The 19,233-nt window shown below is 34.3% G+C and overlaps 1 protein-coding gene across 3 annotated transcripts in view; it reads left to right on the forward strand.

Annotated features, from left to right (window-relative positions):
* LOC109837842 (DNA-directed primase/polymerase protein) overlaps positions 393 to 19,233 on the forward strand; it is a 48,494-nt gene continuing 29,653 nt past the window's right edge. For all 3 annotated transcript variants that reach the window (XR_002246472.1, XM_020406208.1, XM_020406207.1), the window contains exons 1-9: positions 393 to 496; positions 574 to 639; positions 5,255 to 5,400; positions 5,493 to 5,632; positions 14,061 to 14,230; positions 14,305 to 14,451; positions 14,632 to 14,683; positions 16,836 to 17,010; positions 17,890 to 17,972. Coding sequence is in view for 2 of the 3 variants with exons in the window: in XM_020406208.1 (XP_020261797.1) it covers positions 5,331 to 5,400; positions 5,493 to 5,632; positions 14,061 to 14,230; positions 14,305 to 14,451; positions 14,632 to 14,683; positions 16,836 to 17,010; positions 17,890 to 17,972 (837 nt within the window). In the remaining variant the exon portion in view is untranslated. The remainder of the gene's footprint in view (positions 497 to 573; positions 640 to 5,254; positions 5,401 to 5,492; positions 5,633 to 14,060; positions 14,231 to 14,304; positions 14,452 to 14,631; positions 14,684 to 16,835; positions 17,011 to 17,889; positions 17,973 to 19,233) is intronic.

Genomic DNA, 19,233 nt, shown 5'->3' on the forward strand with positions numbered 1-19,233 from the left:
ATATTTTTTTTTCTAAAAATAGACATCCTTAAGTTTTATTTACAAAAATAGACTTATTTTATCTTAATCCGGTTCCTAAATAGTCGGGGTTGACAATCCGACTATTTAGGAGGTTATAAATCCCTAATTATAACTCTAAACCCTAACATTCTATGCACTAAATAGTCAGGATTGGTAATCCGACTATTTAGAAATCGGATTAAGACAAAATGAGTCGATTTTTATAAAAAAACTCAAGAGAGTTTATTAAAAAATAAAATAAAATATGAATGAGTTTGTTTAGAAAATTTCTCTTTCCCGCATTCGGTTAGCCCGTCGATCTCTTACTCCCAAATATTCAGAAACCCAAAATTTTCCGCCCGCCCTCAATCTGCTCCCTCCTCGTCCTCCGCCTACCTCCCCTTCTTCCTTCACCGCGGCTCTGACAACCGCCACCTCCTCTTTAATTCCATCGACCATCTCATCTTCCTCAACTTCACCGTCTTCTCCTCAACCTGTAAGTACTCTCCTCTCTCTCCTCAAAACCCTAACCCCTAATTTGACCATCTAACCCTAGATTTTCTCCTCAAACAGCAAATTCGCCTGCGTTGCATCCACCACCGTTGCATCCAGCCCCCCTCCTCCAGTGGCAACACTTGGGTAATTTCTAATTTTTCATTAATTTCGTGGTTATTTCCTGGAATTATCAAGGAATGGTTATGTTCTGTCTGTTTGTGTGTGTGTGTGTGTGTGTTTGTTGTTGTTTGATGCTATTATCGTATTTGAATGAAGTTTTAGTATGGTTTCATTCATGTGTGAAATTGAAGAGTGGAATATTGTGGAATGCAGATAGTTTTCCTTTCTATTCGACAAAATTATTTACATGTTGATGTTTATGGAGGACTAACAAGTTGCAAAAATTATTCTAGTAATTGCTTCCCTAATTAGTAGTATGATTTCTCGAGCTCAATGTAAAATGTGAGGGAGATAAAGATTAAACTTGTAAGGATCTTTCCTTGAATCATAGAATTGAGTAATGTAGTAGCAAATCCAGATTGTAGATGGTGATAAAAGGTGGCTTCAGAATGTAGTCTCCATCAAACTCATTGAAATAGTGATCTATATTATAACATTCATTTACCTATTGAGAACAACGTGGGAGTTCCTTGATTTAAAAAGTCGAACAAATTCGGGGATTAGATATTGCTAGATTTTAAATCATGTGATGGTTTCCCTTTTTAAGCATAATTATCCATGCATTTTGACTATCCAATCTTTTTAGTGTGGGCAACATAAGAGCAATTAGTTTATTTTCGTTGATTGAGCCAATTAGGAGGGATTTAGTGGAATAAAGAAGTTCAGGAGGCTTTTGTGAAAACCACCCTAAAAAGGAAGAGGGTTTTGTGATATTAAAAAAGGTAAGGGGGTTATCTGAAAATTGACCAAAATTAGGCAGGAGCCCATTAGGGTATTAAAAAAGTTAAGGGGTTATCTGATATTAACAAAAAGAATCCATGCTGTCACGCCCTGAGACCTAAACAGCTCATGATTAGGTTGGTAGCACACCACCTAGACAATAACAATATCCAAATTATATATTTAAGCCTCTTAACTGCATGTTTGTTCTTAAAATATCAATTTTCGAGAAATATTCTATAAAAAGTCATTTATCGAAGAATCTGTAAGCAAACGATTTAAGACAGAAATTCATTTCAAAAACTAAAAAAATCAGTTCAACATATACATGTATAACCATTGTTCTGGACTCAACCACTCTCTATTCTGAAGTACACGAACCTCCTAAAAATGATAAGCAAAACAACAAAACAACAAAGCAAATCCGTCAAAGCAGATAATAGCAAGAATCTGTCAAAGGATAGGATCCAAATGACGGAATAGTGAAAATATGAATCACTATACGAATAAAATCAAATGAAAGACTCTCAAAAATGATATATTCATCACGATCCAAGAATGAGAGAATCCAAAAGCTGAATATGAATACGAAAAGATAACATAACTGAGCAGATACTAGCCAAAAATAAATTCTTAATCTATACCAGAGTATCGACCCTCTATTTCACAAAATACAGATTTAAAGAAAATAAATGTCACATTACTCATCTCATACGTGTCATATAAGCATGCGCAAATCATATCACAATTACTAACATTCTTAAGTTAAATTTTTGTCATTTGAGATTAAATAATAATTAGGTCAGTTTAAGGTGGACAAAGATCACAACTCATAAATCCAACAGAATTCTAGCAAACTCATCAAAATGGCCAAACAAATCTCACACCTTAAAAAGTCAAATGATTATTTATTCTCCCCATTTAAAAATCCAACTTTTTCATATCAATTTATCTTAAAGCAATTACAATACTACACGGTGTTGTTTAATCTCAGCTTTTCTATATTGCACGACTAACTATTGAATTAGAAATTCAAAATACAAAAGCATGGAGGTTGCAAATCCCCACACTCATACTCTATTCATCATCCCTCAGTACTTAGCAAGAAGTATAAAATTTCTAAGAGTTAGAAAAATTAAACATATAATATCCACAAACCCGTAGGCAATAAGTTTGCACCTTTTGCGCCCACCACCATCTCAGTTAAAAGCTTATCACGTTGATTGAGGCAAATGTCGGATATTTAAACTCCTAATTTCTGTGGGTTACATGTGTAATCCAAAAGGATACGTGTATAATTCATTATAATTGACCTATTCTCTTAAGAATCATCATAGGATATTGCCCACATTATTAAAACATCAATATCAAGTTGGCTAATGATTCCAATTCGAGAATCATGTTTCATCAAAAATTTAGTTCAACTAGATAAGTATGAGAGGGAAAAAGTCTAAATTAGCAAATAAACACTTAAACGCATTCAAAACTCACTAACAGAAGTGTTTGCAAAGTTTCAAGTCATGGAAAAAAGTTACGGAGTCAAATGACTTATAAAACACAAAAATACAAGCTCTTTCCGGCACTTGAACTTTTAAACCAAACATCTGATTTATGCTCTAGACGTCCAACATTTTTGACTAGGTATTTGAATTTAAAACAATAGAGAACCAATTTTCAGAAAACAAATACAGAGACAGCTGACGTCTGATTTTTGAACCAGACGGCTAAATTTCACAATTAGACGTTTGAATTATAGATTTTGGCATAATTTAACAGATTTCAACCTAGGGTTTCACATATCTTTCTCATGCTATTCTCAAGGATAATTTTCTATGCCTTTTCAACATGAACTCACGAATCTGTCATGCATAGAAATTATATCATGGATCATGGTTTTGTAAAAATAAGATTTTTTTTCCCGATCTAGGGTATTAAACAACTTCCTGAAACTTCATAAAAATTCATATTTTTGTGATAAATGAACTATGATACATATCACCAGCACAAATAAAATTGATTTACTGATTTTCCATAGATTTCTAGAGTTTTAGGTCAAAATTATCATCCATACGTGAATGTTCTACCATTAAAATATCGATATGAATATGATCATATATCAAAAAAGAACATAGATTATCATGATGGATTGAGATTTAATATCAAGAATTTAAATGTATAAAAGAGTCAATGACAAAAAGATATCAAGTTAGTACTTTCTTAAAAGCATTGCCACTGAAAAAAGAAGATCACGAAGCTGACGAACAGTGTGCAAAAGCTCTCCTCTTCCTCCTCCTTGCTTGGGTAGCTCTATAGATGTCAGAGATCTAAAAAATTCTAATCTCTAGGCCTATCTAGACATTATATAAGGATTTGTGGCTTAACGGATTGACTAATGCTTTGCCTGCTTTTGACTTAGAACCCATTTAGGCTTTTTAACATATAAAACCTTGTAAGAACTCCTACTTAGCTAACTAGAACTCAGAGATACCTCAATGCTATTAGATAAAATAATCTATCTAATCTCTCATCATTCGAAAAATGATAATGGAAACTACTTTCCGGTTTCGACAACGCGATGTGTTACATGCCAATTCAATGAGTCAATTTTTCTAATATTTTTCTTTTTTTTTAAAAATTTTATGAAATAGTAGGATATTATAAATGAGGGAATTTGAAATATCTTTTTCAAGCTATCGAAGAAAAAGTTTGGCTCAGGTTGTCAAATTTTGAATTTTTTAATATAATTGAATCTACTTTTCATTTGACGTAATATGTTCAAAAAACTATGGGAAAATTTAAGATTTAATATCATATTCATTTGTATAAGCCATGTATTATAGCAAATGGTATAGCCACTATGCTTATATTCAAGAGAGATGGAGTATGTATCAAACATAGAAAAAGGAGCAACAGACTAGAGAAATCTTTTTCAGTGCGATTCAATTTAGAAGCATAAGCATAATCAAGGAATGACCCATAAAGACCAAACAATAAGATGTTCAACCAATGAAATAAAACTCACCCATGCAAGCACGAGCAAAATACATGTATTAGTGAAGATGAAAAAGAAAAGAAAAAGAGGGCACTATCTTTAATCATGCAATATTTGAAGCTAGAAAGGATTAGTATGACTGGGATTGACACTATATTTAAATTCAAGTTTGAGGTTAGTAATAGGTGCTATTTATTGAGTTGTAATTGATAATCGAGTAATTCTTATTTGATGCTGTAAAGTAAGCAACTTAATTATAGAAAGCCTACAGAAACCTACTCTTTAACCTGCCATATTGATCTTAGGTCAAAAAACATTTCAAACTATATTATATCTGATAATTTTTTTAGTATTTTGGATGTAATAAAAGAAAGGCAATAAATCTTTTTTTAAGTTACAAAACCTCGATAATCATTGTCAACCTCATGGGCATCCCTATCTAATGCCCTACATAAAATTTCAGTATGAGGTTAGAACATAACAAAATTCTTTCGCTCTCTTCAACATTCATTATCAGCTCTATCCGTCAGAACGTTGCCTTTTCTGTAAATATGACACTTTGACTAATGTGAATCCCTAGCATATCTCCAAGACATCACAGACTAGTATATGTCCATGATCACTAGAAGATTGCATGAACTGAATAACAAACATTGCACGCTACAAACAAAACTCAACCTTCTAATGACTTTGGGCTCTTCCCAAACTGCTCTAATCTATACAACAATAAATCCTGACATTTCATAACCTATATTTTACTCACAATGTATTATACATGCTACCGTCACAATAGAAATTGTTCTTCAATCCATAATCAAAGCCCAAACCCATGGGAATTTCTAATAATTTTTTTTTCCGCTCATTTAGAAAAACAGCCAAAAAAGGGGCAAATACAAATTAATCTTACTGTAAGAAGAAGAGAGAGAAGTAAAATCGTTACCCCATGTCGAGCGATCCAAGAGACGACGTTGATCGTCTTTTTGCCTGCTTCAAATGCGGGCTCTCAACGCCCGGTAAGCTTCGATATTCAAACTCTAATTTTCTATTGCTCATTGCTTATTTTCTTTAATTCTTTCTAATTTTTCCTTTTTTGTGGAAAATAAAGAATCTGCTCCGAAGAAAAGGAAAAGCCTTGTGAAGAAACCTAGGGCTAGCTCAGCAAATGGGGAATCATCTTCAGTCAACGGGGCAACTACGGCAAGTTGTTCTAAGCAAGAGGATCATCATTCACCGAAGAGTGAGAAGGTAAATTACACCTACAATTAAGATCTTATTTTTAGATAAATGTTGATCTCGAGCTGGTTGGTTCTTCTAAATTTGGAGCATTTCTCTCATCACCCCGTAACCTATAGGATGTAGTTCTTGGATCCACATAAATTTTAACTAATTAAACTCGTTAGTTTTAAGAAGGAAATTTCGGTACCATGGTCATCTTTCTTGTTTGCAAACCGGTAATGGGTAGATCCCTAAGTTACTTGATACGGTTCAATATATTATAGGAGCTATTTACATAGAGTTGGAATATTGTTTCTAGTCTTGATATCTAGGCAGCGTTTGGTTCACGATGAGAGTCCGTTTAGGACTTAGGTTAGGATTGGGATTAGGCGGTACTAGGATTAGAAGTCTTAGTTCCATGTTTGGTTACATGTTCAAAGACTTTGGGACTTTGATGCCCAAAATTTCAATCCCATGTTTGGTTCCTATAGTTGGGATTACAAATTCTAGTCTTCTATTATTTGTTCACCTTACAACCTTAGTTCTTAGTTTAGAGAATAAATTTTATATGTAACCCAATTATAAACGAGAAAACTATCAACAAAATTAATTGCGCTGCGAATATAATAAGAGGCTGGGCTTCATGGACCAAGACCTTAGCTGAATGCATCTAATTATAATATTAAAGACGATTACAGAGTAACTATCAAAAAACAATTAGCTATCTATTTTTCGATGAACAAAAATAGAAGCTAAAAATATCATATTACAATAACCAAATGTTTTACTGATGCAATAAGACCAAAAACTTAGCAACATTCCTTCAATTATATACATAACATGACTAGAAGAAAATATTTTATATGCTTCATATCCAAATTGAAATAGCCCAACATTCTCAAAGATGTTGTGCACAAATTAATCATTTACTTGTACCCCTCTATCTGCCATAAACTTTTCTTATTCTCTTGGCCTTCGAGGAAAGCAGCCAATGTTACATTAAACGCTGTGCGCTTCTAGACGTCGGACTTAGCGCCCAACGCTTAGTCGCCTAGGCGGGCGCCTAAGCGGTTTCTGGGCGTTTTTTTTTTCTTCATTTAAGTGGTTCATTTAAGTGGCGGTCGATGAGGTTTTGCTGAAGATCGGAGGAGGTAGTGAAGGTGTTCATATTTGGAGGTTAACGGAGTTTGGAGGACGTGTATGTTACGACACATAAAATCATAATCAAGACCTACAGGGTGCAATCTACGTAAGCAGGCAATGCTCACCTAAACGCTTGTAATATCTAGGTGGGCAGCCTAAATACCACCTAGGCGCTAGTTAGGCGGCCTAGGTACCGCCTAGGCCTAGGCGTACGCCTAAGCGGACTAGGCGGAGGTTTTTTAAAACAGTGAAAGCAGCTTTCATGGGAACCGTTGAAGATAGTGTCACAAACTAGTAAACAAGTGAAGTGAAAACATACAAGGCAAACTAATGTTCATGAAGTACTCAACAATAATTCTATCACCATATTCATCATCAATAATACTATGCCTTGCATGTAGCAAACACAACATCAAGAGCTCAATCATCACTAAGACAACATCCTATCTAGATATAAATCTAAACTGCATCCAAACCAAATATAAATCCAACAAACAACATTATTCTATGATTTGTCTTTAGATTTCTCCTTAGGACTGCTTCTTAGATTTGAATGCTACAATAAGTGCAAATATCGTTAGAACGAGGACACACAAGATGTATACCTTTTAGTACATGAGATGCATCCACTGAGAAAACACATACTCAAAGCATTGGAAACTGCTGACAAGAAGTCTAATAGTTGAACATACAATATCGGAGAGCGTCGCCATAAATAAATTTAAAAGTAAGGTACATTGAATGTCTCTGCAACCACGATTATTGTTAGGAAACCTACAATAAAACCAAGAAATATTGTTAAAGAAGTAGACCTCATAATAGCCTTCTTATTTTCATCTTATTTCTTATCCTCCATCTTCTTCAACAGCTGTTCATCCAACCTATCAACTTCACTCTTACTGTTTTCATTCTCTTCAGGCTTGTTCTTTTGCTTTGACTTCTCTTCATCCTCAATCTTCTTAATACATCGTCAAGCATGTCTGCCCCTTTCTTAGCCTCAGTCTCTATCTTCTTCAACAAGTCATCAAGTTGTTCAGTCTCACTCTTAGATGGCAATCTTCTCAGTCATGTTCTTATAACTTTCAGTGTTATTCTCAGACTTCTTCATCTCCATCTTTGACATTCTAGTTGTATGCTTTCTCTGTGATAGTATTGATTGTTTTACAACTCTTACCATTATAATTGTATGACTTTTCTCCTCCTAACGGTAGTCACAAATGAACGGTTTGCATCAAACTCTTTAACGCTAGTATTCTTAATTATCAAAGTGTTTGACTTGTTTTTTGTGCTAGACTTGCTTTTTCTTTTCCCTCTTTTTGCATATGGATTGTTGGTTCTTTTTCTTTGCTCCTAGGCATATTACCTATTTTCTCGTCCCTAGGAGGTGTATGTACCAAAAGAAAGCTCAAATTTGAAAATAAAATTGGTTTGAGGGGATCTTACCTACTTCCTAGCCCAATTGGCGCCCTAAAAGTCTAGAGTTTGGTAGTTGTATCAAAGGGAAAGTAATTTTCAAGTGCCCTAGTGTCTCCCTACAACAAGTGAACAAGATCATTTACTCTTTTGGAATCTTATGATAAGAAGACGTACATGACAAACCTCTTAGTATCATTATCGATCTTTTTAAATGATAACTTCAACACCTGAAAAAACTCAAAATTTTGAATTAGCTGTGGGCGAGAGCTCGTTATGAAAGGAACTGTGGCAACTTTACTATTGTCCAATAAGAATGTGGTAGAATCTCTATCTTCAGGATGGAGAGCTAGCTTCTTGTCGCATACTCCATCAAACTTAATCAAGTTGTAGCCTACAATCTCAGTGTCTTGTTGAACTAAAGACTTTGCAATCAATTCGATCGGCATGTTCTGGGTGAACTTCGTTCTCATACAAAGAGTTGCTTCCCTTATTGGCTTTGAGGGCTATTAAGCAATGGCAAAATAAGATAAGTTGAACTAATAATTTATCCATTAATGAAGTCAGATAATAGATGTTAAATGGAGCAAACTAAGTTGGTCTGGACATAACTTTGAATAGGGGGCTTAGTCGTCAAGTGAATGATTTAGTGTCTGGATCACTTTCTAAGCTTAGTTACCAATGTTCACTTTCTAAATTTTTGTGTCAGGTCATTGAAGAGATCAAGGTTAGATTTCAAAACATATCACCATAAAGATGATGATTCTACCACGTTCTTTTTAGATAATGATAAAATCGTCATAGTTCCTTTCATGATGAGTTCTCGCCTACAACTATTTTGAAAATGAGTCTTTCTAGGTGTTAAAGTTGCTATTTAAAAAGATCAAGAATGGCACTAGGAGGTTTGCAATATACATCTTCTTACCGTATGATTCCGAGATCTTGTTCACTTGTTGGAGGGAGACATTGGTTCACTTAAAGATTACTTCTTGGTTGATACATCTTCCAAACTCTGGAGTTTTAGGGTGCATATTGGGCTAGAAATAACTGCACGAATAGCGATGACCTTCGTTTGGCCGTTATAGCTAAACGTTGCCTATAAAGATCCTCTTTAGTAAGGTTTTAAATATCGGTTATCGGGGATTTATCGGACGATCAAAATTCATATCGGATAGCGGATATCATGGATATATCGGGGATAAGTAATATTTATCAAAGTGATATTACCAGATGGTGTATATACATAATATAATATCCTAAAATATAATCTAACCATACTTAATAAAATATAAACATACCAAAATATAAATAATCATGTTTAGGATCATTAAGCAATGGTAGAACATTGCTTCTTGATCGCACGATGAAACCATTCGGTTGCATAGTTACTAAAAAGGGAATAACATACAAGCAAATAATAAGATAACATAAAGAATAAAGAATCATCAACATAATTATTTTGTAATCACGAGATTATAAACTAACTTACTAAGTTGTGATTTAATAGTTATGAGCTATGTCAATCTTCATAAACAAACATAAGCTAATCTCCAATCAACAAAGTTCCAAAAACAACAAATAGTTAATAATTTTTAAACATCTAAAGAGTAAACCAAAACCCAAGCCCAAACCAAAGGCCGATAATTCTGATATTTTGAGCCAACATTATCGGCCGATAACTCACTTTATCGCCGCATTATTGCCGATAAACATCCAAAAATGATAACCGATTTAAAATTAAACTTAAGCGGAAGACCCCCAAAACCGATAATCACCGATAATATCGGTTTATCGGCCGATATTTAAAATACTGCTCTTTAGCCAATTTTATTTTCAAATTTGAGCTTCCTTTCAGTACATACACCTCCCTAAAATGAAGAAAGATGTAATATGTCTAGGAGCAAAGGAATTGGCAATCCACATGCAAGAAGAGGGAAAAGTCAAAGAAAGTCTGGTACAAGAAATAAGTCAAACACTTTGATAATTAAGGATACTAGCATTAAAGAGGAGTCTGATGCAAACCATCCATTTGTAATTGCTATAAGGGAGGAGAACAATCGTATAATTATAATGGTAGGAGATGTAAAATAACCAATACTATCGCAAAAAAGATATATAACAAGAATGTCCGAGATGGAGAAGAAAAAGTCTGATAACAACACTGAAAAGCAAAAGAACGTGACTGAGGGGATTATCATCTCTTAGAGTGAGGTTAAACAACTTGATGACTTGTTGAAGAAGATAGAGGCTGAGACTAAGAGTAAGGTAGACATGCTTGACAATGAATTGAAGAAGATTGTGGATGATGAGAAGCAAAAGAACAAGCTTGAAGAGAATGAAAATAGCAGAAGTGAAGCTAATAGGCTAGCTGAACAGTTGTTGAAGAAGATGGAGGACAAGAAACAAGATGAAGATAAGAGGGCCACTATAAGGTCTACCTCTTTAACATCATTTCTCGATATTATCGCAGGTTTCTTAGTAATAGTCGTGGTTGTAGAGACATTCAAGATACCTCACATTGTTAACTTATTTATGATGACTCTCTCCGGTATTGTGTATTCAACTATTGGACTTCTTCTTAGCAGTTTTAAATTCTTTGACTGTGTTTTCTTGGTGGACGCATCTCATATACTGGAATGCATATGCCTTGTGTGTTCTCGTTCTGATGATATTTGCACTTATTATAGCATTAAAACCTGGAAAGCAATCGTAAGGAGAAATTTGAGGACAAATCATAGAATATATTATTGTTGGATTTATATTTGGCTAGGATGTGATTTGGATTTATATGTAGGTAAGATTTTGTCTTAGTGGTGATTGAGCTCTTGCTGTTGTGTTTGCTACAGGCAAGACATAGTATTATTGGTAATGAACATGGGGATATTTTGCTAATTTTAATAGAATATAGAATTATTGGTGAGTTCTTCATGGATATTGGTTTATTTTCGTATGTTTTAACTTTATGGTGATATATTTTGCTATCTTTCCCTTTTTTTTTGGGGGTGGGAAAATAAAGAACCTGTCTCAAAGAAAAGGAAAAGTCTTGTGAAAAAACCAAGGGCTAGACTAACAAATGGGGCGTCATATTCAGTCAACAAGGCAACCGTGGCAAGCTGTTCTAAGCAAAAGGCTCAGGATTCACCAAAGAGTGAGAAGGTAAATTACACCTCTACGATTTAGATTTTATTTTTAAATAAATGTTGATATCGGGCTGGTTGGCTCTTTTAAAATTGGAGCATTTGGCTCATCACTGTGTAACCTATAGGATGTAGTTTTTGGATCCACATGTGAAATTTTAATTGATTAAGCCGGTTTGTTTTTAGAAGGAAATTTATTATCTTTCCCATTTGGCTGTTGGTAATAGGTCAATCCCTAAGTCAGTCAATACAGTTCAATATGTTATGGGAACTATTTACATAGAGTCAAGATATTGTTTTTAGTTTTGATATTTAGAGAATTTGTCAAATCATGGTTACGAAAAAGTTGCACAGGCTCAGACTCAGAATATTGCTTATATCTATATATATATATAGATATATATAGATATATATAAAGAGTCAATGTTACTATAAACGTTGGTTTGACCCTCATCAATTTATAATCTATTATCCTTGAGTGAATATAATAACTTTCGAAGTGTACATTGTGAATTTATCTGCTGTCACCATACTATTTTCTTATGTTCTAATCCCCTTCATTTCGAAGTACTTGGATTTCAGCTATCACATGTTATTCTCTTATGGACATCATTAATTGTTATAAATATCTGATGCCTTAACCCTATGTCATAGTATCAAAGCTTCTTGTAACGGCTGTATGTTGGTACAATAAGTTGTATCCATATGTAGAACATGTAGGATTTGGGTCATTGATATACACTCGGTAATTTCGGAAGTAGACATATCTCATTATGTGGCGCAAGTGACAAGTAGTCTTTACATCATCCAATTTCGGTGTGGATCCATTGACATACCTAGGGGTGCAAAACGGGCGAAATATATCCTATTTGATCCGCAAATGTATCCAAAATGGATATGGATATGGTAGCCATAAGTTGAAACTAGTCAGATACGGATATCATTTCGGGTACGGTTTTGGATTTTTGGTCAGATGTAGTTTTAGATATGGATATCGGCTTAAATTCCGGATACGGTTTGGATTTTCGAGTTCAGATACGGATTCAGATAAGTACTCGGATATGGATTTGGATATGAACTTGAATATGGATTTGGTACAATTACAAATATGAATATTACTTTATCTTCAATTATCTTGATAACATATGCATGCGCTTTGAGATTTGGTCATATGTTTTTAGTTTATTGGATTATGCTTTTATTGAGGTAATCAATTGTACATTTTAGACTTATTTATATTATACTATAATTCAATTTTTTTTATCAATGGATATAAAAGATGAAAAATTTGCAGCACTTTGTGTTTGAATTATTGTCTTCTACTTAGGTTTGTGAGGTTTACTTAGGTTAGTGTAGTTGAAATTTCATGAGGTTTTACTATCTGAAAGAACTTTTTTTAACTGAAACTTTTGCTGGTCAATTAACATGATATTTTTTGTCATATCCGATTCATATCCGAGTCATACTGTGTCCTATATAAGCGATTTGTGTCTGTTTTTCACTTCTCTATATCTTAACTGTATCCATTTCCATTTAATGTGGATATGGTTATGATTTGTTCTTACCGACCTAATCCTTTATAGATAGCGGATATGGATATGGTAAGTGTCATCAGAACAGTATCTGAACCAAATGCATCCCTAGACATACCTGCTGAATTAAATAACCCTAAGTAATCAAGACTTAAGAAAAGTTTTAGAAAATGATTATATTATGTTAACTGGCCAGAAACAAATTATATTTGAACCCACTGTTGGGGGCTTTGCATTCACATGCTCAAACCACTATGTTAATTTGTAAGAGATGATAGTAAATAGTTTTATCTATTGAGACAAAGTGAACATTTTCAAAATCCTTGGGAGAAGGTCTTATTATCTTTCTGTTTGCTGACAATTACTGTTTAGTTCTTTCTAATTCAATAACTAGTGGTGACTGCTTTTCAGCAGATACGAATATGTTAGCGGCGCACACAGCCACTTGGATGTAGGAACATGAATGACAAAAGCTTATGCACTGAACACTGGAGGGAATCAGCAGTATTAATAATATATATTAATTCAGGTTCGGCAAAGATCTCAAACCAATCAAAGTGATGCTTTGAATGAAAGAACTTTGGAATAGGTTGTCTATGAAGGAAAGAAAATGTAACTGGTCAACTATGAAGTATGAATAGCATGGGGAGTTTGTTCCTGGCTTAGGGTAGCGTTAGGTATCAATATCATTCATAATTGGGTACTTCTGGTAAATGGTTATGACCTAAAGCCAATCTAGTTGTTAAACAGGTCAATCAAATCAGTCTGATTGCAACTAATATCTTTTATGCTCTAGCCTAGCCCACTAACTTTGGGTCTGGTTCAATGGGTTAATGTACCGCATTCTCTATTAGAGAATTTTAGTCCGATGTTTTTCTAGTGCATGGTTACAGTATTACAATTGGTTATAAAATCAATACGTTCTCCTTTGCCATGAGATTGGCAGTCGGTACTCCTATTTAATTTCTCCAGTTCAACATGTGCTACTTCAGAAGAATGTTGCTGTTTTATTTTTCTTCATTTTTGTATGTTCGGGTGAGTGCTGGGTGGGCAGTGGTGGGGGTGAATGGTTTGCAGGATGGGATTGGTTTCTTTGATTCAACACGTTAAATAAGGAAACATATTAGCCAAAGCTAGTGTTTTCGACTTTTATTTAAGATTGTTCAGTCTGTAAGCACTTGATTCCGAAAAACTGTACATAACTGTGTATAGTTATTTGTTTTTCCTTTTCAGCTTGGTGGATCAATTTCTGCAGCAATCAAGTTCAGAAATGGCAAACATATATCTCCAATTGTATTTTATGGTTCACCACATGGTGCACCTGTTAAGAAACCATCACAATTATTGCGATTGTTGCATGAAATTCGTGGTGATCTCAGAGAACAGAATAAATTGATTCCAAGGTATCAAGCATTACAAATTCTTTGTGCGCGTAACTCCACTTGTTAATTCGACCCTTTTTTCCTTGTCTATATAGGGAGGAGGTTTGGGCTACTTTTCCAAGACAAGAAGAGGCTGTGAAATTTGCTAAAACACATACACAGACTTATGTTTTTAGCTATCAAGACCATTTGACTGGGCAAAGAAGGTTCCTTGTATCTACGTATGATGAGTTCTGGAGAAGGTTGAAGTTCCCTTAGTTAATTGATATATTGAAGTTGTTTTTTGTTTTGTCTTCTTATCAATATCCCGTCATTCTTCTTCTGTTTGTTCATTTTCAGTCACAAAAAAATGTTCATGTTCCACAAATACTCTCAAGTACCTCATTTGCGGTGCTATTCTCAGATTATTGTTTCTCTTTCAGGTACAAAAATATGGATCCCAGACAGCGCCACCATTATGAAGTTATTCAAGAGGTAATGAGTTTCCTTATTACAATTATTTTTGAAAATATGTGGTTAGGAGAAATAGTTGAGTATTTTCACTAGAATGAATTTTCTTTATTACAGAAACCTCAAAGGACTTTGTCGATTCATAAATCAGTACTTAATTGTACAGTTGAGCTTGAGAATTTCAGGGAGGGAGGGTGGGTGATTTATTTATTTATTTATTTATTTTGTGGGGTGGGGAGTGGCGTGGGGGGTATATTGGCTTGCATGAAAGGAAGAAACAAGAAAGTCTTGCAGTGGAGCTTCATCCAGTATTTATTCTTCTCTTATAACTGACTGTACCTGAACCTCTGTATTTCAAGTATCTTGATGTTTTTTATTCTCTTTACATGAGATGACGGATCACTGGCACACATTATTGGATAATAATGACATGAAGCATACAACTTACTATTCTTTACATAAGAATGTAACAAATTGCCTGGCGATCTGAATATTTGTCATCCTGCAGCCACATGGACTTTTTTGGCAGGATCCTTGTAGTTTAGAGCATAGCTCGCAGATATATATCTTGGCATAACTACCATGATGATATGGTCCATTTAACTCCTTAAGTTCAGATAAAGTTAAAATTTCCCACTTATTTTTCTTATTTCCAGCTGAAATTGGTCTAGGTCTCCTTATTCAAACTTCTTTTACTGATGCAACACGGGCTGATAGGTTTAAGTACAGCTGATTCCAACTCATCGAATGTTTGCACTTTATGAGCATTTCTTACGTGCCAGCTAACACACAATGATTTTCCTATTTTCTGACTGCTGGAAGTTCCTCATTTTTACTATATACCAAATAAACTTCTGTAAGTGTGTTACCATAAAATGATTTTGAATGTCTGAAGGAATGAAAGTTCCATCATTTGCACTACCAGCAGCTATTAGTTCCAGCTAATTACTTCACTGCATCTTTTTCCAATAAACTTAACTATTGACACAACCATACACGACTCTATTCCAACAATGAATTTATTGCCTAAAGGTTTGGTCTTTCAAATGGACACAAAATTTTTAGTGAACTTCAATTGTCTCTATAAAATTTGGCTTTGGTATGTGTTCAAAGAATGACTTGTTTCAGCCGCTGCTGCTTATTTGCAGTTTATAAGAGTGGGGTCAGCTACATTATTTCTACTATCTTGTAAGACAATGTAAATTCTATTGAAGGTTGGCAGTACCTGACTATTCTCTTGACCGTCAGAAAAAAAAAGCATATTCTGTTGTTAAAGCAAATTGTTATGTACTGCTAAGTCTCAAAATATCGATTGAGGCAAGGTTGGAGATCTGTCATCTGTGATTCTAGGTGGAGTTCTTATTAGTTAAATGAAATTGTACCTTTCTGCGTTTGACTTAGAAAACTCAAGCAGTAAGATCACTTCTTTTACTTTAAAACCCTTCTCCTCTATTTCTAAATCTGAATACCTCAAACCCCTTGACTCTGTTAGTGAGTAAATGGGCCTGTCAGATGTCTCCCACCATTCAAAGAGTTGTAAACAAACTATGGAAAGCACAAAAAAGAAAATGATTGAAGGTGAAGGCTCCACCATTCAAAAAATTGTAAATAAACTATGGAAAGCATAAAAAAGGAAATGATTGAAGGTGAAGGCTTCAATTTCTCTCCCAAGATTGTGATTGTTGTCCTATTTTGATGAAATATTTCATCGCATATCCTTCTTAAGTGATTTGTTTGTCCATCCAATTTGAAGCCTCCTCATATGTCAAAAGAGTCAAGACTCCTCCAAATTGTAAGCAATGCCAATATAAATAGACACATGAATTCTGTCAGTTAAATCCAATAGTTGAACCATTTTCATCTTTGCAGTGAACTCACAAATCAGAATATGCATGAGCTATATACTGAACTGCAATAAAAGTTTATTTATTTATTTATTTTTGTTGAAAAAGTTGTCCAATGCTAATTTGCTTGTTTACAGATGTCCATTATAATCACGTATATCCAATCTCTAAGAAGATATTAAAAAGTTATGAACTTCACAGTTTTTTCAGTCGGGTTTGTGATGACCCCTGAGACAGTTTCTTTTATAGTGGTTTTGATTTCCTGTTAATTCTTTCCCTTTTCCATCTTAAGGTTGTTTCTTAGTTTCAAATTTAGAATTAACAATTTTCAGGGTTTGCCGTGCCACTTGTATTTTGATCTAGAATTCAGTAAGAAAGTCAACTCCAGCAGCAATGTAGATGAGATGGTAGATATCTTAATATCTGTCACCTTAAAAGCCCTATACGACAAATATTTTATTGAAGGAAATGAAGATTGGGTATTAGAGCTTGATTCATCTACTGAAGGTATGTGTTTATACTTTGTTTGACCAAATGCTGAGCTCAATTTAGACCTCTTTTATGGCATCAAATTGGCACATAAGTTTTTGTGAAGTTAGCACTTTAAAATTAGGGTTTGATATTGCTTTTGTTCATCTATCATGCTTTATTATGCATACTATTCAACTGTTCAAATGCTTAGGTATATTGATAATCTTACGACACTTTTTAGACGTTTAGGCTACCAGTCCATTGTCAACCAGCGCAGAGTTTCTTATGAGAGCTAATTTCTTAAAATTTCACTGTCAATGCATTATCGAGATGCTTCATTCTTCCATTTCTCTTTCACTCACTATTTTCTGAACAAACCTTAACAATCTCATGAAAATATTAATGTATCCCAGTTTATGATCAATCAAATATGTTTTGACAATTCATAATCTAGCCTTGATAGGAAACCCATCGCTGACTATTACCAACTTTGCTGTCAACTGCAATTCCTGTTCAACTAAGTATGTGAGCTTGTGTGTATCCTTGTTGTTTATTCTAAATGTTTTAAATAAACTTCACTTTGGATCAAGCACTCAATAAATTTGCTTACCTTTTCTTTAAAGGTTTTATTCTTTTATAAATTTTTTTCTTATTTTATTTTTAGCACCCTATTTTCCTACCTTAACCTTTCTGAGCTTCTTATGTTTTGCCTAAAAGTATTGACTTGTGCTATGCGAAATGTATTTTTTATTTGCTTTGGAAAATTGTAGGCAGTGTTTGAAGGTTTTCTCGTTATGATTAATCTTCACTTGTTTAGATGGACTTTCTGTGAAGTTTATGACACAAGATGACATATAACTGATTTTCATTTTTATCTCATAAGCAGTTTGTCATAATAATTCTTTTGTTTGATAGAAAAGTTTTCACGTCATTTGGTTATCCATGTACCGAAGACTGCCTTTAAGGACAACTCACATGTGGGGGCATTTGTTTCTGAGGTATGCAATTCTTCAGCCAATCATATGTAACTTATCTTTTGTTTACTTAATATCAATTATGTACTGTTAGCTATTGTTGAGATTTGAGAACACTCGGACAGAACAGATAGAAAGGAGTTGGATTTGGGCTGAGGCTGAGAAGAGTATTTCCAAAACTAGGTTTTCGTCATTTGAATGTATATCAACATCTGTGATCCATGCCCCTGTCTATAGATAAAGCTTCTAGGTTTTCTCGTTACTAACATCACATTAGATTAGCCTTACTCTGGGCCCTCTGTGTGAATCAACATTCTTTTACTTTCTCCACGTTGCTGAATATGATTATCCCGCTATTCTTTACAGATACAGATTTGAGTATTGTGTTGACACAGACATGAAGTATCTGACTTGCAATTGTCAAAAGTGTGTGTATATGAGAATATTGGGTATGCTTGGTACCAAGCACAAAATTGGTGCTTGGTAGTGATGTGACCACTTTTCATATACTCATTTAATTAGTGGGTAATCAAACAAAGACCATTTTTTAAATGTGGACCTTTAAATATGCGGATGCCATATAAATATCCACATATTTAAAGGTGCACATTTAAAAATGGTCCCCACTTGGTTACCCGCCGATTAAATGAGTGGATGATAAGTGATCATATCACTACCAAGCACCAATTTGTGCTTGGCACAAAGCGTGCCCATTTTGTGTGTGTGCGTGTGTATACACACACATACGTACGTACATACATACATGATCGGTGCTCAACGATATATGAGTGAGATTAGTTGGATGTAAAGTACATCCACATGTGACATATTTCTCTTTGTACTTTATAACCTTAGATGTGGAGTTGAGATGCATCCACCTTACTATCAAACACTAAGATTGTGCTTGGTGCCAAACATACTCATTTTTCTCATATACACACATATAGGGATCGATGGTTATGAGGTGACGACTGATAGCAATGAGCTATCAACAGATATATATATAGATGAGACTCACACCTTTTGATATGACTAGCAAGGTGGATCACACCACATGGCTATCTCTTGGTAGCACATTTAGCAAAATGAGTCATCACCTCATACATATTATTTCCATATATCACCATGTGGTGAGACCCATCTTACTTGCCACATCAAAAGGTGTGGACCTCACCATTCTTATCTCTTGATAGTTCATTTAGCAAAATGAGCTACCACCTCATACCTATCATTCCATATATATATATATATATATATATATATATATATATATATATATATATAT

This window comes from Asparagus officinalis, chromosome 4 (assembly GCF_001876935.1).
Source record: "Asparagus officinalis chromosome 4, Aspof.V1, whole genome shotgun sequence".
In the NCBI taxonomy this organism is placed as follows: domain Eukaryota; kingdom Viridiplantae; phylum Streptophyta; class Magnoliopsida; order Asparagales; family Asparagaceae; genus Asparagus; species Asparagus officinalis.